Source organism: Lagopus muta, chromosome 1 (assembly GCF_023343835.1).
Source record: "Lagopus muta isolate bLagMut1 chromosome 1, bLagMut1 primary, whole genome shotgun sequence".
NCBI classification, from domain to species: Eukaryota; Metazoa; Chordata; class Aves; order Galliformes; family Phasianidae; genus Lagopus; species Lagopus muta.
This window is the reverse complement of record NC_064433.1, coordinates 43,946,415-43,970,965: the sequence shown is the minus strand read 5'-3', so window position 1 is coordinate 43,970,965 and position 24,551 is coordinate 43,946,415. Positions and strand designations below refer to the sequence as shown.

Sequence of the window (24,551 nt, the reverse complement as noted above, 5' to 3'; positions counted from 1 at the left end):
TGTAAAGTTTTGTGAGGGATGTGTTGAACAAAGAGAATTTATTTGTGTTTTTCCATCTCAATTTCCTGCCTCTCAGATTAAAAAGGAAGCATAATTTTCCTTTTTAATTTTAACATATTAGATCACTCAAAGCATATATTCAAAGGACATTACTCATTTCTAGAAGCTATTTAGAAGCTAACAACCCTCTTATTTTTATTTTACCTCAGGAGTTAAATAAGGTCAGTGTTCAGTTGGATCAGGTTGCGGCTAAGCTGAATGACAAGCAGGAGTACTGTGCTCAGCTGGAAGCCAATCTCAAAGACTACAAAGAGCAACATCTTTATTTAGAACAGAAAACCGAAGAGCTAGAGGGACAGCTTAAGGTTTGTATTGAACACAGTGTCTGAGCTTACTGAGACTGATGTTCACCGCTGCTTGGTGATATTTGATAAAAGCTGGGCTCAGATTACAGGGAAGGATTTATATGAAGTATGACTTCTGTAGGTTTTCTTTCTCACCAGTGTTCACTGATATACCCTTTAATCGTATTCTGTTCTCCTGGGCTCGCGTATCACACTAAGTTCCCTTATACTGCCACTTTCCTTTAGTGTGCTTCTACCAACCTCTGTGCCTGGAAGGTGCTGTGAGGGGGAACACGATTACTTCCAGAAATTACAGTCTTCAGGTTTATACTCATTTCAAGTGGCGCCAGGGAATGTGTCTTCCATTGGGTTAGCACAAGTTAATACTACCTTTTTGGTTTAATTTACTTCTATATATTTTTCTGCTAGTTTGATCTTGCATTTTGCATTCCATTCCTGGGCTTCGCTTTTCTCTTACATTGCCTATCATTAAGTTTACAGAATCTTTAGACATTTTCCTATACTAATGTTTTCAATTATTGGTATGAATTAGTCCTAATTATGAATTAAATTACTCCTAATACTTCAGTGTTTTAAAACTTGAGGTTTACATTTTAACGTTGTTTCTTGTTAAGCATTCTTGAGAGTCAAAATCGCAATACATGAAATCATATAATAGAGAGATCTTAGGAGCTGTGCAGAATTTTTCTGTGGTGCTATGTTCTGTTTTTTGAAGGAGATTAGCAGTCTAGAGAGTGCTTTTCCTAGTTATGGGCTTTTCTACCTGCTTTCATTTGTGTTTTTGATACTTTTGCCAAAGTTTTGCGAGTAACCAATGTACTCAAATGCTTAGGAGGAATACATTGTTTACTTGCACAAGATTTGATGAGGTCCCTGGTAGTGAAGTGTGAAACTGAGCAGGGTTGTTGATGCTTTCTACAGGAGTGCAATTGTGTGTAAAAGTCTTCATGTTATCACCATTCTTTGTGTTATTCCAGTTGAATGGATGCATGGTATTTAAAAGGAGGAAAAAAACAGATGACAAACAGCAGAAATCCTCAGGAATTTTCTCAGAGGAGCTTGATGATTTTGTATTGTGACCACTGCATAAAAGCAGAGTGCCTATAGAACAGCTAACATGTCAAAGAGTCTAAGCAGTACCTGATTGCTGTACTGTTTATATTCCACATAAACAAATACCTTCAAAAATGAAACAAAATATAGATTCTTTTAGATGAGAACAGTATTTCTTTATAGCTGTAGTTCATGTCTTTGTTGTTACCAAAGAATGTCAGGGTTGGGGCTATGTAAACCAGTAGTCATTTGAAACTGCTGAAACTGTTGGTAGCTAAGAACCTAGCTGAGAACCAAAGCCAAGCACTTGGCTTTTTAAATGGCTTTTTAAAGATGTCTGTGTTTTATTACTTTATTATTTATTACTTTGCAATAAAATAACGGCTTGTGTTTAATTTAAAGGTGATTTCAGAATGTTTTACCAAAACAGTTTGCTTTTAGGGGATTGAAAGAGTTGCAGGAACTAAATAATGAAGGGCAAGTGGCCAACTAATGAAAGATATGGATAGTGTGTGATAATTGTCGCTGCTTTCTATAGTAAGGACTTTCCAGTAAATACTGCTGAATGACAGTACTTCTGTTTTATTGGTTGTTTTCCAATGGCTCTAACTTTTGTATTTTTCTATCTCAGAAACTTGAGGCTGACATTCTTGATGCTAAAGCAAGCAAAGACCAAGCTCTTCAGGAGTTACAGCAGCAGCGACAGCAATCTACAGAATTAGACCTCCGAATAGCAGAGCTGAGTAAACAGCTTGAAGCAGAAAGAGAAGCGTATGTGTTCCCTGTGTTGTAGTAGTTTTTGAAGTCGGACATAGAACTAGAGTGGTTTGGAGTACACTTGAAATTTTGTTCTTCCCTCCTGTAATTTCATAAAATCATAGATCAAAGTGATGTATTCCCTCTGCTATGAGATCTGAATTAGGTCCCAGTTGTTTTCTTGCACTTCACTTGCCATGCAGACTCCATCTGCCACATCATCTCATGTGAATCACTCACTGCTGTGATTCAGTGCATTCCAGTTTATTCACTGTGCTTGTCAGTTAAATATCTGAACAGTTTGAAGCGCTAAGATCCATCTTGTATCCACAGCTCTGTATCTTTCAAAGATTAATTTGTGGTTTTTGCATAAGAAGCAAAGGAGTAGTTCCTGTTCACTGTATTTGAGGAAGGAAAAATCCATCTCAAAATAGTGTTTAGAGTTGCTGATATGTCTTCACTAGAGAGAAAAAATGCCCACATTCTAAAATAAAAAGGCATTCTTTGAGTTAGTTCTACAGTTAATATGCTTAAATAGAGTTGTTTAGTGATACAAAGAACCTGTGAAGAACAACTTAAAAATCTTTTATTTTTCTCTCTTTGGTTTTGTATTTGCAGTATGTCTAGTGCTAAATTGGATTTACAGAAGAAATCTGAGACCCTTGAACAAGCAAAACAGCAAATCTCAAAGCAAGAGGAGGAAAACGCCAGCCTCAAAAAAAATCTTGAGAAATCAAGTCAAGATACAAGTAAACAACTCAAGGAATTAGACTGTAAAATGCAAGCAGCAACATCAGAGCTGCAACAGGTGAAATTAGAGAAGGATACTTTGCAAAAGGACCTGACAGCTACCAAAGAGAAACTCTCGAAAAGTTCTGAATCCTTCAAAAAAAGGAAGGAAGAATTAGAAAAAGAAATAGAAAAAGGAAAAGCAGCTGTAGCAGAAATGGTTAGTAGCTTTGTTCATTACACATGAAGTTTGAAGTATTTATTGTGTGATATTAAAACAAGTTTCTGCCTGAAAACAGTATATATATGATAAGACTGAATGGAAGTTAATTAGTGCCACTGTATTGAAGAAAAATGATGAGAGGCCATTTTAGTTTCCTTTCCATAGCCTTTTATGTAGAACCTTCCCGTGCACTTGCCTGAACATCCTAGAAAGCTGCATACTGCAGCCAGAATAACATCATTGTTGTTTTGGGAGATGCCTAACTTAAGAGTACGTATATGTATGAGCACATATATATGTATTATTTCAGTTTCAGAGAAGTCTAGTACATGGCAGTATAGTAACAAATACTTCACCCAAACAGTGTAGTATGGTAAGAAGAATGGACTCCTACTAGCCTTAAAATATACCTTTTTTTTCTTCCTCCTTTTGCTTTGCTGGAAATACAACTGATGACTGTATCAGTAAATATTCAAATATCTTGCATGTCCCCATTTCCCATAACCAACGTGTAGCTACTTTTATTCTACTCTATTAAAAAATAAATCTGCTCCTAGTTAAAAATAACACTTTTTCCTTTCCTCTTTCACCTTTTGAAGATAAGCTTTTTTGCTTGCTTTAGTTGCGGCTATTTAAATATTTGTTTTTCCTAAAAGCTTGAAGGTTTTTCTCCCGAGTTTAGACTTTCCAGTCTGATTCTGCTTCTAATCATTGGAAGTCTTGTCACTGACTTAAGTGCTTAGAATGTTGTTCACATAATAATCTTGCAATTGTATTTGCTCATGAGTTTTAGAACATGAAGAAATTTTGAATCCCGAGAGAGAAATGAGTGCTTGCTATAAGAAGAAGGCTGCCAATAGCGGCTTCCACGAAGGAGACTTCCTAATCAGAAAATCTTTTTGGCACACAGCTGCCTTAAATATGTGTTATCAGCAGTGGTACACATACTCACTGTTAGTGGCTGGAATTTTTAACTGAAAATGTTCACAACTGAGAAGGAAAGCATTTTCATTGGAAAAAGAAACAACCACAAATATTCTCTATAAAGGCTTTTGTAGCTCTTATGAAAATACCTGGCATTTGGTCTTAGAAGCTCCCAGAAATATTTGCTTGTGTCTTCTGTTTTATAGGAAAAATCTTACCAAGAAATAAAACAGCAGCTCCAGGTACAGACAGAGTCTGTAGCTAAAGAGAGGAATGAATTGAAAAACTCACTGGAAAAAAAGGAGGGGGTAAGCTGTCTGCTTATTTAGTATGAAAAAAAATCAGAAGAGTATTAACATGTTGAAAAGATTGATTTTCAGTTTCTCATGCTGGGATTGTTGAGGGATAACAAAGTTGCACTTTTCAAATTGTAACCCATTTGGGACTTTAAAATAAGGTAATACTAAAAAATTCCTAGGTGTATTTAAAATACTGGTTCTGCTCTTACTTATCTGTGCTCTGCATACCAATTTGGCCCTGCTGTTTCTTTATTATGGAAGCAGTTATTTTTTATTACCGTGTCTTCATTTGCTTTCAAACTTATGGTCTGTAAACAATGGAATTGTTTTTTTTATATCCTTAGATCTGTTTTCAACTCGGGCATCACTGTGTTGCCTAATCCATATGTTCCACGTGTGGTTTACAGGAAATTTTCATTTATTCTTGGGGATTTGTTTGCTTTTGCAAACTTTTATAATTGCCTATGGCTACATACCAAGTAAAATTTTTAAGATGAGCATTCAGACAAAATCATTTAGTTCAGCCAGTATGCTGAAGACCAAGTCCATTTTTATGAATTTCTTGACCTAAACTGTCACCTTTTCCTTAAAGGAACCAGAAAAGCGTAATGAGCAGTGGGCACATTTTGAACTGTGGTGGATTCTTGCTGCCTGAAAGAGGGTTTGTGGATGTGCAGGTGTAATGCTTACAGACAGACCCTTCCTCTGTGTCTGTTTCTGTCTCCTCTCTTGTTCTGGCAGAAGCACTGCAGTGCTCTGTGGCAAGTGCAGGAGGATGAGTTTGGTATCTGCTACAGCTGCCAGCAGGAGAGCACAGATCACCACTGGCTGGAAAAAAGCCACTTGCTTTTAATTTTGAGTGGGAAAAAAAGACCAGAGCTGATCTAAGGGTAGGAGCTTGAAAATAAGAGGTTATCTTTCTGGTATAGATATTCTTAAAATCTAAATCTGGTTGTCAGTGTTCTTTATTATCTAGCTCTGAAGAAGGAGTTAGCAGCAGTGACACTGGGGGATGGTCTGGTTCTGTATGCAGGAAACAGTGCATCCTTGGAAACTCTGCTACAGATAACCTGCAGATTATTTAAAAAATGTAAGAACAAGTATATTGACTCATGAGAAAGATATTGCCTGGTACAGAGCAAAGCAGCAGATGCATAGAGGGATATAGAAGAGGGCTTTGTAACCTTTCAAGTTACAACCAGGGGACACTCCCCAACTTGTAGCAGTCTTTTGGATGAGCCAGAGACAATATCTTCAGCTTTAACAACTTTGACTGGTTTTTCATTTGTGAATTTGTCTGTTTGCAATTTGAACTGTACAGTTTGTAAAACACACAGTTTGATAGGCAGTTACAGGTATAAATAGTGATTTAAATTAAAATTATATACAGTTATTTCATATTTTTGAATATAGATTTCTAAGCAATTGTCAATAGAACTTGACTCAACACGAGCGCAAGTACTGGAAATTCAGGGTCTTCTGAAAGAGAAAGAGAACAGTGAGCAGCATCTTCAGGGAAAGCTGAGAGAGATAAAGGAATCTTTTGAGCAGAAGAAAAAGCATAGTGAAACTCTGCAAGCTGAATTGAAAACTGCCCTTTTAGAAAAGGTAAGGCTGGTGTCTCATACTCCTTTAAGAAAACTAATATACATTTATCTGATAAATGCTGCAACTTTTATGCCAATGTCTTTGTGATAAACAGCTATTTACTGTAGTCTTGTTCAGAAGGATAAGGTCAGGATGTGGAATCAAGGTCTTCCAAGTTGATGCTGAAATATACAGATTCTGTAGGACCTGAGTTTCAATACATTGGTTAAAAAAAAAAAAAAAAAAAAGAGGCTAGATTGAATATTTTTATGTTGCTTTGGGAAGATGCTATGAAACAAGAGCTGCTCTTTTCCTGTAAAGCAGTAGAAAGTTTTGCGAGAGCAGTTTAGACAAACTCTGCAGTGTTTTGGAATGTCCGTGGCAGTTTTAAACTCTTTTATTATACCAAAAGAATTTAACTGAGTGACAGTATGAAACCCATAAACCATAATGGAAGGAGTTCAAATGTCTTCCAACATGAGAGAATGTTGCGTTGCGTGCCATGCACTGTTAGATATTGCTCCAGCTTTGGCTGCCCTGTGCTACGTGTTCCAACTTGTGTGTTAGTCGGACTGTGGAAACTGTAGGACTTAAAACTTTACTTATATTTTCAATGTTAGATCTTATTATGCTTAACTTAATCTTCTGATTTGAATTAAGTATTGTTAAATTAGTTACAAAATATTGCTATAAAACTGTAAATATTAGATTACTAAATTGCTGTTTTGTAAGTGGAAAAAAAATTAGTTTTGCAGTAGAAATGTGGTTTATTGAAATGGTTAAGATTACTGTCTAACTTTTACTGGCACTTTTTATGCTCATGTTTCAGGCAGAACTGGAGAATAAACTGCAACAGCAGACTATTTTGTCAGCTCAGGAGCTTAAAGCAGAGAAAGGAAAACTAGCAGACTTACAGAAGACCCATGAAAAAAATAAGGAAAACATGGAAAAGCTGCAGCTGGATCTGTACGGGAAAGAGTCTGAGCTGTTGGCAACCAGGCAAGACCTTAAGGTACTTAGAGACATTTTAATGTTATCTGTGACTTAATACATCTGTGAGTATCCTTTCTGAAGACAGAGAAACAGTGTGAGAACTGTATGGGGTAAGAAAAGAAGTCCTTTTCTATAAAAAGAATTTAGCGATGCTCAATCCCTTTTTGTGGGCCAGAGAACACAATGAAATTTATTTCAAGCCTTGAGTATTTGCTAGTTTACCTGAGCTACCTTTCCATTTGAACAATGGCAATATAAGCTGCAAAGTGAAAGATGATTTTTTTAAAATTATTTTAAGAAGTTTTCTTGTTTTTCTTGTAGCTTTCAACCAATTTAAATAGCATAGCTAATGAAAGCAAAGTTGCTAACAGAACATGAGTAACTGCTGCCTTCTAGATAATCTGACTAGAGTTTTAGTTTTTAGTCCGTTCCTATATCCTTGCCTCTTCCACTTCTTCCTGGCTGACCGTAGACTTTCAGAGATGCCAATCTAATAGAAACAGTAGGCTTAGGGACCTGCCTGGAATGCAGATGTCTAATGTGGTCCTTCAAATTTTTGTGATTCTGAAGCAGAGTTTACCTGATTTGGTATTAGGATTTAATGCCTTCCAAAAGATCTTGTTGTGAATTGAGTCAGTAAAAAAAGGTGTTTGTTCTTTTCTTTTGTGGCTTTGGCTCCTTTCACTTGCAGAGTTGAGTGGGATTCATTGCCCATGTCTGACGCTGTTGATTTAGGCTTTGCTGAAGTTCTTGGAGAGCAGTAGGCACTTCTGCAGAACTGGCCATCTCATCCATTTTAGATGTTGGCTTCTGTTTCTGTTTGATGACTGCTTAGATTGAGTAGCTCCTTTTCACCTGTCCCAGTGCAGGTGCTTCAGTCCCATCGTTGTAATATTTAAGAGCTTGGAGCCATTCTGGATAGCTCCATGTGAGCTGTGGAGGCCTAGCCAAATTCCAGATTTGGGGTTACTTTAACAAAAAGAGAAATATCTCCTTTATGCACCTGTCATTGAATCATTCCCCTAATCATTCTTCTCCTCTGTGGCATTAGAATATCTGCCATGTTTTCATGCAAGTTAGAGAAACGTTTTCAGTGCTTCTTGTTTGAATCTTTACGCAATGATATAAAGAGCTTTGGCCTGCTTATGAACAAAGATGGCTTAATCATGCCTAGGGTTAGTGACTATAGCATGCTACCTTCCTTTCTGAGTTTGTTTCCTGCTATAGATTTAGTAATGCAGTGAACTGTAAATTTATCACATGTGCTCAATAAATCTTTTTGGTATAATTAATTTAAATATTGGTTATTGCAGAAATAGCTCTGAATAAGTATGATTAAACCAGCTTGATGACCTCTAGTCCTCGCAAATACAAAGTAGGACAGTAGATGTCGCACATGTTTTTACACCTGAATCAGGATGATGGTGAGAAATGGAAGATTTGTACAAAATGGTAAAATAAGGTGACAGGAACGGGTGACTAGCAGTGCTTGTAGCATATAAGTAAAGTGTCTAGAAACAGGAAGTAAGGTTGGTAATGTGAGCAGGCAGGTAACTTGATGTATCATGTGGAATATCTGTGAAAGCTGGAGAGCCTCAAGAAGATTGGTATCCTCAGCACAGAGGTGATGTACCACTTTGGAGGCTGTTTGCTTGGTTATTTATGCATTTATGCATAATAATTAGGGCTAGTATGGTTTTCTTGGCACTGCTTCTGTTGTTTTTGTTTTTTTTTTTTTTTTGCTGTAAAATTAAGAAGAGGGAAAAAAATGATGGAAATACATGTTTAATTGTGGCTGTGCTGTCTCACTGCAATATTAAATGAAAGTAGTAGTGATAACTTGTCTTAAAAGACTGCAAAGAAGGAAGTGTTCAGGAAGGTTTGTTTTGGGAGCTGAATATGTAAATATCGCTTAAGTCAGAAGAACCATATGGCAGAATTTCACAGTCTGGTTCCACATCAGTTATCTGTGATTTGTTTAGACTTAGAGGATTTGCTTAGTTAAGATCTGAGCCACAGCTAGGAATTTTTGGGTAGTTTAGAATGAATGCTGATAGGAGGCCCTAGGGTTCAGAATGGACTTGATATTATTAGTAGGCAGTAGCTGAAGCTTTTAAAACCTGTTTATGAGATAACTTTAGGTGACTTATGCAGGATTTTTGGTAGAGATATGAGCTCCCATAGCTCCACAGCTATGTTTAGTCAGCATAGTTTGAAGCCCAGTGTTGCCCAGCCCAGGCATGGCTAGGCTGTTTTGGAAAATGCCAGCATTGCTAGGCTTGCTTTAGTTCAAAAAAAAAAAACAGAAGTCAAAGCTTAAATATTCTGAATTCGTGTAGCATCATGCTGTTGGTGAGGCCAGAATTCTTGGATGTGAAGATAGATCAAAAAAGGCTGTGAAGCACAACAGGTGATGTGAGCTGGCTTCCAGGGAGGGGATGGCAGTAGCTGGCTGTACACAGAGCACCATCTGCTGGCTTGTGGCTGTCATGTCACTGCAGGCTGGTGGCTGAGAGCTGCCCGGCTACCCTGTGGCAGAAAGTAGGAAATATTCATGTGAAGCTTTGCAGCTGGGGATGCAGCATGGCAGGAGAGTGCAGCTCCCATACAGCAGTCTATTCTGTGCGTTCTGTCAGCACAGAATGAGGAACAACCCCTTAAAACTGCAGTTTCTGATTGAAAGAAATAGAAAATAGTTTATGTAGTTTTAGGCAGATGCAAACTTTGGAGCTGTTGGACTCGCAGAGAGAAAGTGGGAAATGTAGGAAATTCTAAAACGAATGATGTTACGGATACTGTGTGCTGCAAGATTAGTTTAGTTTAAAAAAGGCATCTTTATAGCAGTAAATAAACTCGTGTTTTTGTCTCTGAAAAAAGAAATCAGGCATGATTATAGTGCTTGTAAAAGCTATGGTTTTTTAATATATCACTATTTATACTTTATGTTAATATATATGTGCATATATATATAAATGGGATTCTATTTTCTTTTTTTCTGGAAATGCCTATTTACAAGAGTTAAAGAAAATGCATAACTAGTACTTCTTCCTTTGTTTTGAGTTAGTGCAAACATACTCTGTGTTCTGCTCTCCTGAACTCTGCCAAATCTTCTCCAGTCTTGGCATCAGTGCTTTTTGTAGTTGATCCTGGTTTCTTCTGCGTTCTCAAAAGAATGTTTCTTTGCCTCCAACATTGGCATCGCTGTCTGTGTGTCTTCAGTGGATGTTCTGGGAGAGTATCTGTGGTGCCAAACCTCAGGTCTGTAAGTCAGGAGATGTTGCCTACAGTCAGTCTAATCCTACTGCTGAAGACATGAAGCAACATTATGTTAACATCAGTGAGAAACTGCATGCCCCTTCTTTGCGTACAGAGGGAGGAGAGGGGCACACAGACCAAACTGGCTCATCTGTGCACCTGTCTTTGGATGATTCCAGGTCATGGGACCCAGCTAGTTCTTGCAGTACAGCCCTAGTTGTACAAGATCAACCTGAGATGACTTCTTAGCTATACCAGCCAAACTGACATCTGTTTTTATTTACAATAATAAAATGCAGGTTGCCTTTTGTTCTGTACATTTTCCTAGCATTTTGTTTTCTTTGTCCTACTAAAGAGCAATCTCATGACGTGTTGGAAGCACACCTGTTGTTTTCTGGAAACGATGCCAAAACTGAATAATGAAGGTGAATAGCATCAGATGTTGTGAGAAGTGATTTTACGTTAGAGATGTGAGCTCCTCAGCAGCCCAAAAGAATCAGGCTGAACTACAGTCTTGATGGAGACTGAACCAGGATAACTGGAATGGTTAGCTGTATGTCAGATCTCTGCTTGTTTCCAAAGGGTGCTGTGAGGGGTTTTTGAGCAAAGCAGAAAGAAAGGCACAGATAAATAGAAGGTGAATTGACTGGTAAAGTTATATTAACTGGTGTCCCAGTTAAGCTCAGTAGTGTTATTACTAATCATAGCACAATTAAAAGTCACTTGCTGTATGGGAGTTATAGTATGCTAAGTGTGCTCGAAATTTAGACTCCCTTATATTACAGACTACTGAATTGCACAAACGTTTGTGTATAGTACCATGCAGAGTAGGCTGAATGCTGGCAGTGTTCCATCACTAAGTCTGATTTTTTTCTAGCAAAATGCTTCAGACACTACAAATTAGGGTTAGGAAAGATCAGAAATCGATTTGTATTTAAATGAAGATGAGAGCTGCTAAAGCAGATGTATAATTAAGTCAAAGTTGTTTTAGTTCAGTGGTTTTTAAAAGGAACAATAAGTACAAGGAGTTTAATTAGGATTTAGAAGGAAGAGTATCAGCAAAAATAGGTAATTATGATAATTGAAATCCTTAGTGGTGCACTAAAGGTAATAAATGGCTTACTAATAATAAATCTCCCCACCTCACTCTGTATCTTCACATCAAATATTTCCAGAAAGTAGCTAGATTTTACTGGTGTAGAAGATGAATTTTTGAATTTTATTTCTTATTGCTTCGTTTTGAAAGAACATGCTTCTATATGTTAGCTAACATATGCCTAAGCCAAAGGCTTAAAAAAAAACCAAACAAGAACAACACTTTGAGAATAGTAAATTAAGAAGAGCTCCTAAGTTTGACTTTGCTGTGAGTGAATAGAATGAGTCTTGGGAGCAAGTTTTAGGTTATTGCTTGAGTTTCTGTGACCAAAATATAGAGAGACATCCAAATTTGTTTTCTGTGTAATGGGGAGTACTGAATAATAAATAAGCAAATAAAATTACAGTCTGTAATAGATTTTGAGTGGAAGATTACATTTTTGTTTGAAATGCTGATGAAGCTGATACTATTAAGCATTTTGTCCCAATATTAGCACTTCTTAGGTTGTACATTGCACTTCAGGGTTCTAATAAAAATCTGTGACTGTGTTAGTGCTAGCTTCCTTAGGGCACTGGAAAAAAGGAATACTGGATGACTTCTGAAAACTTCATGCTATGGCTTCAGTGCCACTTAGGTAACAGCTGTATAGAGTTACAATATGGTTGATTTAGCCTGAGAGTAAACTCAGTTTGTGTAAACAAAGTCAAACTCATTCTCTTTTCATCAAACAATCACCCTTCCTTCTTTGCACTTTCATATGCTTTTGTGTTTTGTCTGTGGAAGGGTGCAAACTGGAATATGTATGGTAAGGTATTATTGATGGAAACATTTCTGGGTAGTTTCTTTTTACCAGGGGTAACTCATGACCTAGAAGTTCCTGTAGTTATATTTTGTCAACCTTTGAAGTGAAGCATTGCATGGTAGGTGACAGTTTTTCCCAGTGGAAAATGATTAGATGAGTGTCAAGTATCTGAAGGTGTTGTACATGCTGGGTAATCTGCAGAGCTGTCTTTGTAATTAGTCCACAGAAGAAAAACTGGCTCTTGCTCAGGAAGAATTAGTTTCCAGCAGAAATCGAATTGCCAGCAATAATCAGCAGATTCAGGAACTGAAGAAAGCCAAGTCAACGCTGGAACAGGATGCATCAAAGAAGGAGCAGCAACTGGGCGAGAAGACCAAAATGCTACAGGATCTTCAGAATGAGAGGGTAAATGTCTCTGTCTTTTGAAGTCTTCACGCAGACACTCAGAGACTTCCCCTGCCATCTCCTTTCCATTAATTCCTGCTGGATTTCTAAACAAGGGTTATTCTGGGGGCATAGCACTGTTGCAGAGCATAGCAACAGCGATTTTACTGAATCTGTGGTGCAAAAACTGCTAACAGACAGTTGGAGTGAATTTGCTCTAAAATAAGCTGTTAATTTGAACTAAGTGGCTAGACATGCAGGAAAACATTATTAGTTTTAAACCTAAAACAGTAAATATGCTGCTAATTGTTTCCATTACTAAGCGTGGATAGAGATACAGTTATGTGGCAATTGTTTTCCTACTTGGAGCTTTTGCAATCAATTGGTTTGGGTTCTAAACTATTTTTTTCTCTGAGTGAATTTGGAAATCACTTCTTTAGTGCCTTTTTAATATTTTTTTAATGTATTTATTATTTCTCTTCAAGATTTTGAAAGAAAAAGACTTAGCTAATGAAAAATGTAAAACAACAGAGCTCCAAGAAATAAGGAATAGACTTGAAAAAGAAAGTGCCAAGCTGAGCGAAGAGCTTAGAATCTGCAAGCAAGAATTTGAGAAGGTATATTGAGACAAACTGAGTCTTCATATGGTTGGTTATCTGATAAGAAATATGTGCCTACTCAGTAGATGTTATCTGGAATGGCTTTACAAAGATGGTAAGATTGCAGGTAAGGGAACCAAAGCAAAGATTTCACTGAGGTTCCTGAGCAATGCAGACTTGATTAGTGGTAATCCAGGAGCACTGGTGCCTGCTGTTCTTGGCCAGGTAGACACGAAACTTGTGTTAGTTTCAGGAATGGGCAGAATGTGCATATCTTGCCTTTTTTTCCAGTTCGCTGTGGGTTCATTGTGAATACCCTTGCTTGGCAGTGTTGAAGCGCAGAAAAGATGTCCAAAAGTATAAGGAATATAAATTTTCCCAGATATTCTAGGCACATCTAATACTTCTCAAGTATGTGTGGTGGTGCTTCCAGCTCCCTTGATGTGATGTGGTTTTTAAATTTTCTTGAAGAGTCATACTGTGGAAGAAAAAACAATGTCAGGAGCCTCATTAAAGGCTAACTCATTTCCAAAATCAGGACAATCAAATGAGCAGTTTAAAGGGTAAAAACCTGGAGATATCAAATAAATAATTTTTAGTCTTGAGAAAAGCTGACTTATTGCTACGTTCTACTCATGTTAGTCTCTTTAGAAATGAAACTCCTAAAAGGTGTACTTTCCATGTGATACTGTAAGTAATTATATTAACATCTGTTAAGCATACAGCATTTAAGTTGCTGCACATGGACAGGGACTCCACCTGTATACTAATATAATGGAAGTAATGTGGTTAAATTTCATGAAAATTAACTTCATGAAATGAAGTTAAATTTCAGATGTTCTTTTGTTCTCTAGTGTTTAAAAAGTGGTCTTTTCAGTTTAGATAGAAATCTGTGATTTGTTACTGTCAAGCAGTCTATGCCCAGCAATTTCTTGGGTTTGGAGAATGCTTATTATAATTGTCATCACTTCATGAAATCTGCTTTAAAAGAGAAAACGTATACATAATTGTGTACACCATTGTCAGCTTCATGTTTATCTCTTGATCTGTATTCTAGGAGTCAGACTAAAACAGAAATTGTTTCTTATAGTCCCTTACTCTATTTTCCATCTCTTGCCAGGGAATGTATAGATGTACTTTTTATAGGACATCCACTTGTCCTCGGGTTATATTTTCTTGCTGTCTTTGGATTGATTTTAACTTGTGGTGGAAATTTTGATTTATTTCCATAATAAAGCTGACAGTCTCTATTAAGCTATTACTATCTGCGTGCTTGGCTGTGCAATTTTAAGGAAAAGGATTCCTGTAAATTCAACTATGTATTCTACTTCAGGATTTATTTATTTTTTAATACAGAGAAACAAACTAATGTTTAGAACCAGATGTATCATTATGCTTGCTTAAAACTTAGTGAATATGTTTTCACGTTTAAGATGAAGACAAACCAGCTGTTTTCCATTGATGTTGGGTTTTTACCTTGTCATTCTTACATTTTTAAGGTGATCAGTGCAACCAAGGAACAATGTGAAGTAAATTTTACAACTGACTCTGGAAAATGACAAAGGGCATTTCTTTTCAATGAATTTTAGAAAATAATCCAACACAGCTTCTGCTATTCTAGTAGAAAAAAAAATACACTGAATTCATTTAAAATAATTGAGTGTTATTAATGTATGTGTAAGTTTAAAATCTTTGACCATGGACATCAAAAACTGACACAATCACTGACACTTGTGCCATAAAACCATCCTTTTTTCCAGTGATAAAATGAAAAAATACTGCTGTGCTCTTACTGGAAAACAGTTACTGCTTTTGAATTTAAGTAAACAACATTTCAAATGTTGCCTCTCTAACTTTATGCTCTTCATCCTGACAGGAGGTGGCGAATCTCAAGGATGCGAAACAGCTGCTGATTCAACAGAAATTAGAGCTTCAGGGCAAGATAGATAATATGAATTCAACTCTGGAACAGGAGAAGAAAAACCAACAAGCTGTCAAAGATCAGCTGAAAAAGAGAGAAGAGGAACTGAAGAAAGAATGTGCTGAAATTGAAGCCAAACTGGTTAGTATGGAGAGACTGTAAGACTGTTTTGTGAACGTGCCTTTGGATTGTTTAGGGGCTGAGAGGAAGCAGAGAGTTGTAACGCTAATTTTTAAATAACAAGATCAGAGATCTTTGAAGCATTTACTAGTGTGGGAGAATTCAGTAGGAGACAATCTTTTAATATGTTTCATTGGATAAAAGTAACAATTCTAGTATGGTAAACATTTTTTTGCCTCAATTAAATGTATGGAATATGGAAAAATGCTTGGAAGGTTGTTTTTCATGTTTTTTGTGCCTTATTTAGCATTCAGAGGTGAAAGAGAAAGAAGAAGAAAACCGGAAGCATGAGGAGAAGGAGACCAAGCTGACCATGCAGGTCACAGCTCTGAATGAAAACCTGGCTACCATGAAGAAAGAGTGGCAAAGCAGTCAGAGACGAGTTAGCGAACTGGAGAAACAGACAGATGATTTACGTGGGGACATTGCTGTCTTGGAAGCAACTGTGCAGAATAATCAGGATGAGAGAAGAGCATTGCTAGAGAGGTAAGGAGGGGCGTCATGATGATGTGGAAGTGTAATTTAGGAAATGGTTAGCCTTACACCAAAGCTTCTTTCAGTTGATTCAGGATTCTGCATTTAAATCCATGGTTGTTGCTCGTACCTGGGCTGTTGGCTGTGGCTTTTGAGAGTGAAGCCTTTTATTGTTCCTGCCAAAGCACAGCAAGCATTGTGAAAAAACTGTACTCTCTGTGTTTGACAGGGTGATTATACTGCAGGAAATCAAGCAGGCTTATCAGATCCTTACTTCACCAGAGTACCATATTTGTGCCTGTGCTTAAAGATTTATGCCAATCCTCAGGACCCTTCTAAATCTATTGGGTGCCTCTGAACTTTGAGGTGTGTAGGTTGTGGCTTCTTATCTCATCTGTTGCGTGACCCTCACAAAGGCTGGCAAGAACAAGCCTCTCTTAAATAAGAATCCTTCCCTTCTCCATCACTCTGAGGCTCCTCTGTTTTGAATGAATCAGAACAGATGCACTAGTAATAGTAGTAATGCACTAGTAATCTTGACAGCTAGACCCAGCTCCTTAGAACCTCCTATAACACAGAATATGCTTACATTTCTAGGTTTGTCTACTACTCATGTCAGAAGACTGAACATGTAATTGGCTTAGACAGACTTTCTAGGATTAACACTAGTCATTACTTACTCCTGAAAAACTAAAATCTTCATTTCTCCTGTTATTTTTTAATTTCTTTCGTGCATTTATTAAGAACTGTGCAAGCAGATCTGCTTTCCTTCAGACAGCAGGAGGCCTGCAAGGCAGTAGGAGTTATCTGAAAGCAGAGATTACAAGGGTTGCAACATCTGCAAGACTGTAAAACTTTTCCATCTATTTCCTGAGATGTTTGGTGAAGGCAGAATGGAAAACTTTTATCTCTCCTGTCAAGCTTGTTGATTGGCTTTTGAGCAGTAAGCTTTGGGGAAAAAAATGGAATCGGTTCAAATCAGATTCTTTTTCTTTGACAGTTCACACTATGCTGAGCTCATCCAGTTAGCATTTTACAGCTTAATAACAAAACACATTTTAAAATACAGCTTTCAACAGTTAGGTGCATTTTAGCTGATAGGAAGTGGCCTTACTAAAAGAAAAGGTTACTTTTCTCCTCTGTTATTTGAGCTGATCTACTACAGATGCTTTGTGAGAGTGTCCTGTAGCACAGCGATGTTTATCGGAGGATGCTGATTGATGGGCTGCATTCAGTACTGTCTGTGGTGCTGGGAATAGCCTCAGGTATTTATAAGCCCCAGATATCTGGGAACAATGCCAGATAATCTGAAATTGGTTGTTGCAACAGAATATTTTTTCCAGCCAAGGCATCCAAGAACTTTTCACAGCAAGTATATTTTCAGATGGATTTTACAAGACTAACTACTCTTCTCAATCACGAGAACCTGCTTACAGGAGGCAGAGTACATCTCATATGCTTTGAATTGATTACTCACTGTTTATCCTTAGGTGTATAAAAAGTGAGGGAGAAATTGAAAAGCTTCAATCCAAACTTGTAGAAATGAAGAAAAAGCTGGACAACACTACTGCTGCAATGCAGGAGCTAGGCCGAGAAAACCAGTCATTACAGGTATAATTTGATTTTAAGCAATTAAACCTGTTGATTCTGTCTGTGGGGCTTGTGAGAAACGAAGGTTGTGTCACATTCATGGTGGGTTACCTTTCCACAGTGATTAAGGTGTTCCTGTGGTGCACAAGAGCAATACTGCTTTCTGTAGGTTAACTCTGCTCAAAGTTTTATGTTGGAGAAAGCATGAGCTGTCAGTGTTAGGTCAGAACTGGTGTTTTTACTGCATAGTACGTGCAGTGAAATTGAGCAAATTAGGAGGCATTAGATATGCATTTTGATTTTTATTATTTTTGTAAATTTAAATAGATCAAACACACCCAAGCTCTCAACAGGAAATGGGCAGAAGACAACGAGGTACAGAATTGTATGGCCTGTGGGAAAGGCTTTTCAGTGACAGTGAGAAGGGTAAGAGTGTTTTCCTATGTTTCTGTGAGGATTTTCTTTTTTCTGCTGCTTTCAAGGTATTTTACATGTGATACACTTTAGAAAATGGCTTTAAAAGTGTTGTGATATTTGAGCTGTCACAGAATACAGAGGCTTCTGATGCCTTAAATGCTAAAGGTAATGTTTGTGGGGCTTACTGTATTCATGCTTGCCATTTTAAAAACATTTATTTATAAATAGCGTTAAAGATTTTGGGCCCCAAGCAAGCAAAATTGTACTGTTATGCGAGTAGTTACAGTAAACTTTCTTATAACCTGAACTATAAACTTTCTTATATTCTGGACTAGATTTACAAGCGGAAAAAGTAAGGTGAATTTGTTGAAACTGGATATGTGTGAAAATATGAGACATTAACATGAGCTTTGTGACTGTATCTTTGTAAGCACTAGCTAGACACAGAACAGAACAAACAACTGTCTGTGCTCTAGGTCTGTGAAACAGCTGTAGTCAGGTAAGGTGTTAGCACCCCTTCATTGTCAGGGTCTACTTTTTGTCCAGAGATTATCCTCCATCAAGTGACTTGGCAGTGAAGTAATTGAGGGGTATTCATGAGGTTTATTTTGCAGTGCTTCCTGTCTTCTTGTTAGGTGGTTCTCCCTGTCCTGTGTTATGTGTTGTCATGTCTTTTGGGTAGTCTTTGAACAAAGGCTGATGGGTTGTTTTATTCAAGGGTACATCCCTAATGTGAAAACAGGAAGGAAGAACATGTTTTATGCAACCAAAAAAAGTTAAAGAGGAGAAATTAATAAGGATAATTAGTTGCAACCACTTCAGTTCTGAAACTAGCATAGACAGCACTCAGTGAAGTAGCACTTCTATTGATTTTACTCCTATATCCTGTAGAAAGGATTTATTCTGTGCTCTTCTATGTAGATGGTGCTGTGTAACTACTATTTAAAAACTCAAACTTCTGAGACATTAGAGAGTTGAGTTGACATGATAATGATCTTTCTTAACGATCTGTGTCCATAGAACTGTAATCAATATTCACAATATATGTTTGTTTTCTCTTTCACAGCATCACTGTAGACAGTGTGGAAATATCTTTTGTGCTGAGTGCTCAGCAAAGAATGCCTTAACTCCTTCTTCTAAGAAGCCTGTCCGAGTCTGTGATACTTGCTTTAATGACTTGCAAGGATAACTGGTGTGAGTGACAAAGAAATGTTACACTAAAATTTATTATTTCTGTTGATGCACTTCATTCAGCACTCAGACTACTACTCAGTTTGGACAATGATTGTAACATTTGGCAAAATTTAGTATATTTTAAAATGTTTATTGATACCGAGTAAAACTATTGTATTTTTTGTGAGATATGGGCTCAGATCACTCAAGCTTATTGCTGTCTATCCTGGAAAGAGCTTCTATGTCTAGATTAGAAATACCCAGTTATTTGTAAATAAAGTTTAAACAGAGGAGTAACAATGTATTTTTTTATCTTTATTTTTTTTTTCCAAGAAAAATGCATTTATGTGATACTGCAGTTTATTCTTGTTTCCTTCAGTGGAAAAGGAAGATGCAAAAACTTGTGAGGATTTTGTGTATCAAATGTTGCTGTAATAGCATAACTCATTGTTGCATTGATTGTGTATCTGATGGTCTTTATAACCCCTTGTGGTTTTGTTTTCTTTCTTTCTGGTTTTAAGACTTTTCTCTTTAAAGTTTGAACTCCACAGTGAGGGTTAAATTGCTGGAATCAACTCTCAGTTTTATTTGCCTGCTCAGAATTTGTAATATCAGCACCTGAGTTCTTACTCAACTACAGGACTTGGATACTGGAATGTCTTTATGCATACTGTACTGCATAGTTTGCGTGTGTATACGTGAACAAATGATGAGACCAAGTTTAGTGGGCACTGTAGGAACATTACACGCAGCTCTCCCACATGGACTGATTTCACTTTTACATATTTGATGAATTGATTTTAATATTTCAGAAACCCTTTATATGCATGTTTTAAGAAACAAACAGTGCAGATAGCCTGTAGTCCATTTGTCACCATGCCCATACTCTAGAAGCTCCAGGAAGTCCTTGTGGTTCTGAGGCATATCCTGAAATTCCACACTAGAAATCCTACTAAGGAAAACTCTCTTCAGAGGGTGCTACAGTTAAGCTGAACTTTTCTCCTGTCTCTTCCTTCACCTTTGATGGAAAAAGCTGAACTCCTGGTACTCTTAGCAGACCTCATTTTTCCATTGTTCCATCTGTCCCCTGTTGCTGAGGGTTCTTAAATTGTATTCTAGTTCTATGATTTATTCTGCTTATGCAAATCTCCTGGTGCTGGCTTAGCTTTAAACCAAACAGCTCTAAATAAGCAGGTAGATATATACAGGTTTAGATCATAGATTCATTGAATTGCTTGGGTTGAAAGGGGCCTTTAAAGATAACTACTCCAACCCCCTTGCAATGGACAGGTTGCTCAAAGTCCCATTTGACCTGACTTTGAACATTCCCACTGATGGGGCAGCCACAGATTCTCTAGGCAATCTCTTCTGGTGTTTTACCACCCTTTGTTTGTTCAGATTTTACTTTTCTGTACTAGCAACGGAGGTTTCCTGATGCGTTCACATAAATTCCAAATCTTCTTCTTGTGTTTTTCTCTACACTTGTTTTTATCCTGCCTGTGTCTAACTGTGCCTCTCTTTGAAATAAGTATCTGATATTTGGCCTCAAAACTATTAATATTATTTCTTCCGAGCTAAGGTTATCTCTTGTGATACTTAGAGCCCCTTTGTCTTGAGTACTCCAATAAATTCCTTACAACCCAAGCCATTCTGTCTTAAAAATTTGTGCTGGCTATTTGGAGATAAGGAATATGTCCTCAGTTCCTCTACTCCTTACCTCCCGAGGTAAAGAAACAAATTCTGTTACAGTGGTGGACAGTTAGCCATCTTTAGATAGGTTTGTTTACTTTTATGTACTGACAGGTCTGTATGTGAATGAAGAAGAGACTTTTGTGAAAAATGTCCAATCCTGACTCTGAAATGAAAAGACTTCTTAATCCCTCTTCCCCAATAGTGATCTATGTTTCTTATGTAGTTACCTAGTTCTAAATTTTCATCCTCAAGGATTCTTTCTCAACAAGTTTTATTATTTCCCAAAAGCCAGCTGAGTTATTTAACAGGTTCTCACAACTATAAAAGGGCTTGGAATAAAAGCATGATAACGTGAAATACTTACCAACTTTTCTAGTTTGAATTTGAGAGTTGCTTGCTTGAAAGAAACTGTTGCTGCAGTGACTCCATATGAACAGATCTTCTGGACTTGCTGCATCTCCTTGTTATTGCAACTGCTCAAAACAAGAATTGTTTGAATAGAAAGTAAGAGCAGAATTTTGCCTCTATTTCTTCTATTTATTTATTAACTGAATGAATCCAGAATGTTTGCTTTCAAGCCTTTCTTTTTCTGACAGGTGACTTCAGAAATCTGGCAAAGTTAAAGAGATTGGAGTCTTGCTCTAGTGTAGGTGTGGTTGTGAAACAGGTGGAGCCTGGTGCTGCTTTCAGGGCAAAGGGCAAACACATTAAACTGAAGGGATTTTAAGAGTGAAGGGCAAAGCTTCCCACAGCTGCATGAAGGACAAAATGTATGTGGTAGATGAAAATGGAAATCTCTCAGGAGAGCAGGGGAAGTGGTTAAAAGACTCACTTGTGTTCAGATGTTTTACTTTTGTATGGTGATGTTTGAAACCTAAGGAGATGGCTTTACAGTAAGGAGAAAATACTAGAAGTTCTAATAGAGTTGTTCTTGGTTTAACCTTTTGCAATGCTTTTGTGTAAAGATGATTGAAGTCACCTGTCTCAGCTGGCTGCTGAAGCAGTGCGTTTGGTTGACCACAGGATAACTCTTGATGTGGAGCTCCCCATTTTTGGGGTGAAACTAGCTGTTTCTTTTTTATTTTGGTTGCTTTTTGATGACACAGTGACTTTTTGAGGGGACATAAATGTTTTTCAAATACATATTTGCAGAAAAATGAATTGTTAAAATCAGGAGGAACAGTGGGGCAGAAGTCTTCATGCTTTAGGACTGATCTACAGCAAAGTTGGGAGTTCTACAGCTATTCACTGGAGTACATTAGTGTCTTCATGCTAAATCTTATGCTCCTATGCTTTTGCTAAGTGCAGATCTGTAATCACTGATGAATTGATGGACCATATAGTGCTGTCAGCCTGGCTTTCAGGTTGGAACCCGTGCTCAAGCTTGGGAAAATGACCTATGAGGATTATTATTATTATTATAAGGAAAACTGGAAGTTGAAAAGCTCTGTATTTGTAAATCTGCTCACAGGTTCTGTCACTTTGATGGATGTGTTTTCAGTAGGAATATGCTTTTTTTGTTATTATTGTTGCACTGCTTTAAAATAGAAATAATAGGAAAAAGCCTAGTAAAAAGACTGGTAAGTTTCACCACACAGAGTTAAAGGACTCTGGACAAAGTAGTTGAGTGCACTGATTTTTCTGACTACAAAAACAGCAAAAAATTGGCAGAAGGAACTTGAACATGGGAACCAGAGGACATGGAGTGATTTGCTTTAGCCTTTAGCAAGAACCTCGTTGCTCGTATTCACTGAGGAGAGGCTACAGTGAAGCGAGATGCGGAGGGAAAAAAAGGTAAAACATATGCTTGCAGAAGTAGGTATGTAGGATCCTCAAGCTGCCTTTGATTGCCAGCTATTACTGTGGCATCAGGAATGTGACAGTGAGCTGTGGGATTTTTTTTCCTGAAACTGGATTAAGCCTCCTCAGAGAGGACATTCAGAATCTTTAGTGGGAGCAGAATGTGAAACACCAGCTGCTGCATGGGCTGAGGCAATCTGTGGAAACAGTGGAAAAAGTATAAAGGATGGTGGTGTTAAGGATGGGGAAAGGTTCTTTTAACTTTTTAAAGGCACTGCATCTCTTTCTAATCAAACAGCCATGATCCCTTGGGGTTGTTGCCTCTAAAATACCAAATCATACTGTTTTTATTCCAGCCTCATGTCAGCAGTACATACTTCATATTTCTACACTGCAGTCCCTGTGGAGGCAGGTTGCATTGTGAGGCTCGATTGCAGGCTTTTGATCTTAGCTGGATATGCTTCACTGTTGTTTCTTCTCCCTGTGTATTTCTTCCCTCCAGTGACCTTCCCCTTTCTACAACAATTTAACAAAGAAAATAAAACAGAGTCACAGTAGGAAAACTTGCTGTCTGCAGATGAGGAGACGAAGGGAAATTTCGCTGCTGCTTCCAGCAGTGTTTTAGCTTAAAGTGCAGTTTTTTTCTTCTGTTTTTGAAAGGTGTCAAGTAACCAAGTTGTTGTGGAGTGTGGAGCACTAGGCTCACAAGAGCAATGAATATTTTTGTTGGTTTTGGAACCATCAGGATTATTTGTGAATCCTCACTAGGGAGCTTTTCTTAGTGGAGGAAAAAGGGTATTTGGGAGAACAAAGTAACCTTGTTGTGTTTGTATTACATTAGCAAGAATAATTGAACCTCAGATTCTAGAGGTAAGAAAAATGACGTTCCTGAAGAGGGGACCTGGAAAAATCAAGTATTATTCTGGATTGTTAAATGCCAGTTAAATGGAAAGTTGTAGCAAATGTTTTTTTGCAAAACTTAAAAATTTATGACCAATAGTCAGTGTCAGACAGAAAACTGCTGGAGCTGAAGTTCAAAGAGAGCATAAACTCTGCCAGGAAGGATGACACAGTAGTTTAAGAATGCTAAAACTGATAAATTACTCCTCCAGGGTACCACCTTTCCACACACAGTCTTGTGGGACTAGGAAATAACACTGTCATTTGCACTATGCACTTTTGCTGTCTAACTGAATATAATCTGGAGTAAGTGGAATAGCACTGTTGGCACTGCATGTGTTAGCTCTAATCGATGGACAGAAGGTTTATCTTCAGCTGGACTTTTCACTGTATTACATTTGGCCCCTTGCTATGTAAGGAGAATTGCACTCATAATTACTATGTACCAAAAGCAAGATCATCTGAGAGCACATGTAACAAGAAAATTCATGTAGTCACGCACACGTTGTCTTTGTGGAACTTCATTTTAAGATTATAAAATGAGAATACGTGAATTTTATATATTTTCAAGGTTTTTGCCAGTTGTTCAGTTCTTCATTTATGAAGTATTGACCTCACTGTCTCTTCTAGGATAAGTCTGAAATTATTGGCTAACAACAGCCCCTCTCGAAAAGCAGTAAATGGTGTACTTTGCAAAACCAGCAATAATTGGATAATGAAATCCCTCCACAGAAACTCAGTTTTTCACTTTTTGTTTTTTATTTTTAAGGGGCACTGAACAAAGAGCTTTGCATCTTTAGAGAGAGCATTAGATGCGTCTTGTGATCACAATAACAAATAGGTACTAGTTAGTGTCAGAAACTCTGCCTTTTGTCTGTAGCGTGCCACATACTATGGACTCACTGTGCAGCAGATACAGGAGTATCAGATCAGTTGAAGATTACTGAAGCCCCACTAACTCACTTGGATGAGTGTTATGATGAAAGTAGAAGCCTGGTGGTTATGTTTTCCAACCTTGCATCCCCCTATGACCTAAACTAACTAACTAAATCCGTTTTCTGCCTTTTTTGGGTAAAGAGGGCTTGGAGCAGGGCTCACTATTAGATGTGGCAGGCCCAGGCTCCTGCTGTTGGCTTCATGGCAAAGTGCTCTGTTGTATCACGCTGAGCCTTGATTCCTGGTACAAAAGGGGTGTTTAGGAGAACGTCTTGCTGAGTTAGCAAGTACCAGAACTTTTTATATTTATGTGTCCAAAATGCTGCTTGTATAGGATTTGTCACTTTTGTAAGAAAAGAAGAAAAATCACAAAAAAAGTCATAACCCCCCCCCCCCCATCCCC

General features: G+C 37.6%; 1 protein-coding gene across 4 annotated transcripts in view; it reads left to right on the top strand.

Moving 5' to 3' along the window:
• Positions 1-24,551, top strand: part of EEA1 (early endosome antigen 1) — a 69,870-nt gene extending 45,319 nt beyond the window's left edge. For all 4 annotated transcript variants that reach the window (XM_048940650.1, XM_048940640.1, XM_048940632.1 and 1 more), the window contains 13 exons: positions 210-365; positions 2,050-2,189; positions 2,793-3,123; positions 4,257-4,358; positions 5,763-5,957; positions 6,766-6,948; positions 12,302-12,487; positions 12,952-13,083; positions 14,942-15,127; positions 15,414-15,652; positions 17,131-17,251; positions 17,558-17,656; positions 18,714-24,551. In XM_048940650.1, the coding sequence (XP_048796607.1) occupies positions 210-365; positions 2,050-2,189; positions 2,793-3,123; positions 4,257-4,358; positions 5,763-5,957; positions 6,766-6,948; positions 12,302-12,487; positions 12,952-13,083; positions 14,942-15,127; positions 15,414-15,652; positions 17,131-17,251; positions 17,558-17,656; positions 18,714-18,836 (2,193 nt within the window). In that variant the 3' untranslated portion in view covers positions 18,837-24,551. The remainder of the gene's footprint in view (positions 1-209; positions 366-2,049; positions 2,190-2,792; positions 3,124-4,256; positions 4,359-5,762; positions 5,958-6,765; positions 6,949-12,301; positions 12,488-12,951; positions 13,084-14,941; positions 15,128-15,413; positions 15,653-17,130; positions 17,252-17,557; positions 17,657-18,713) is intronic.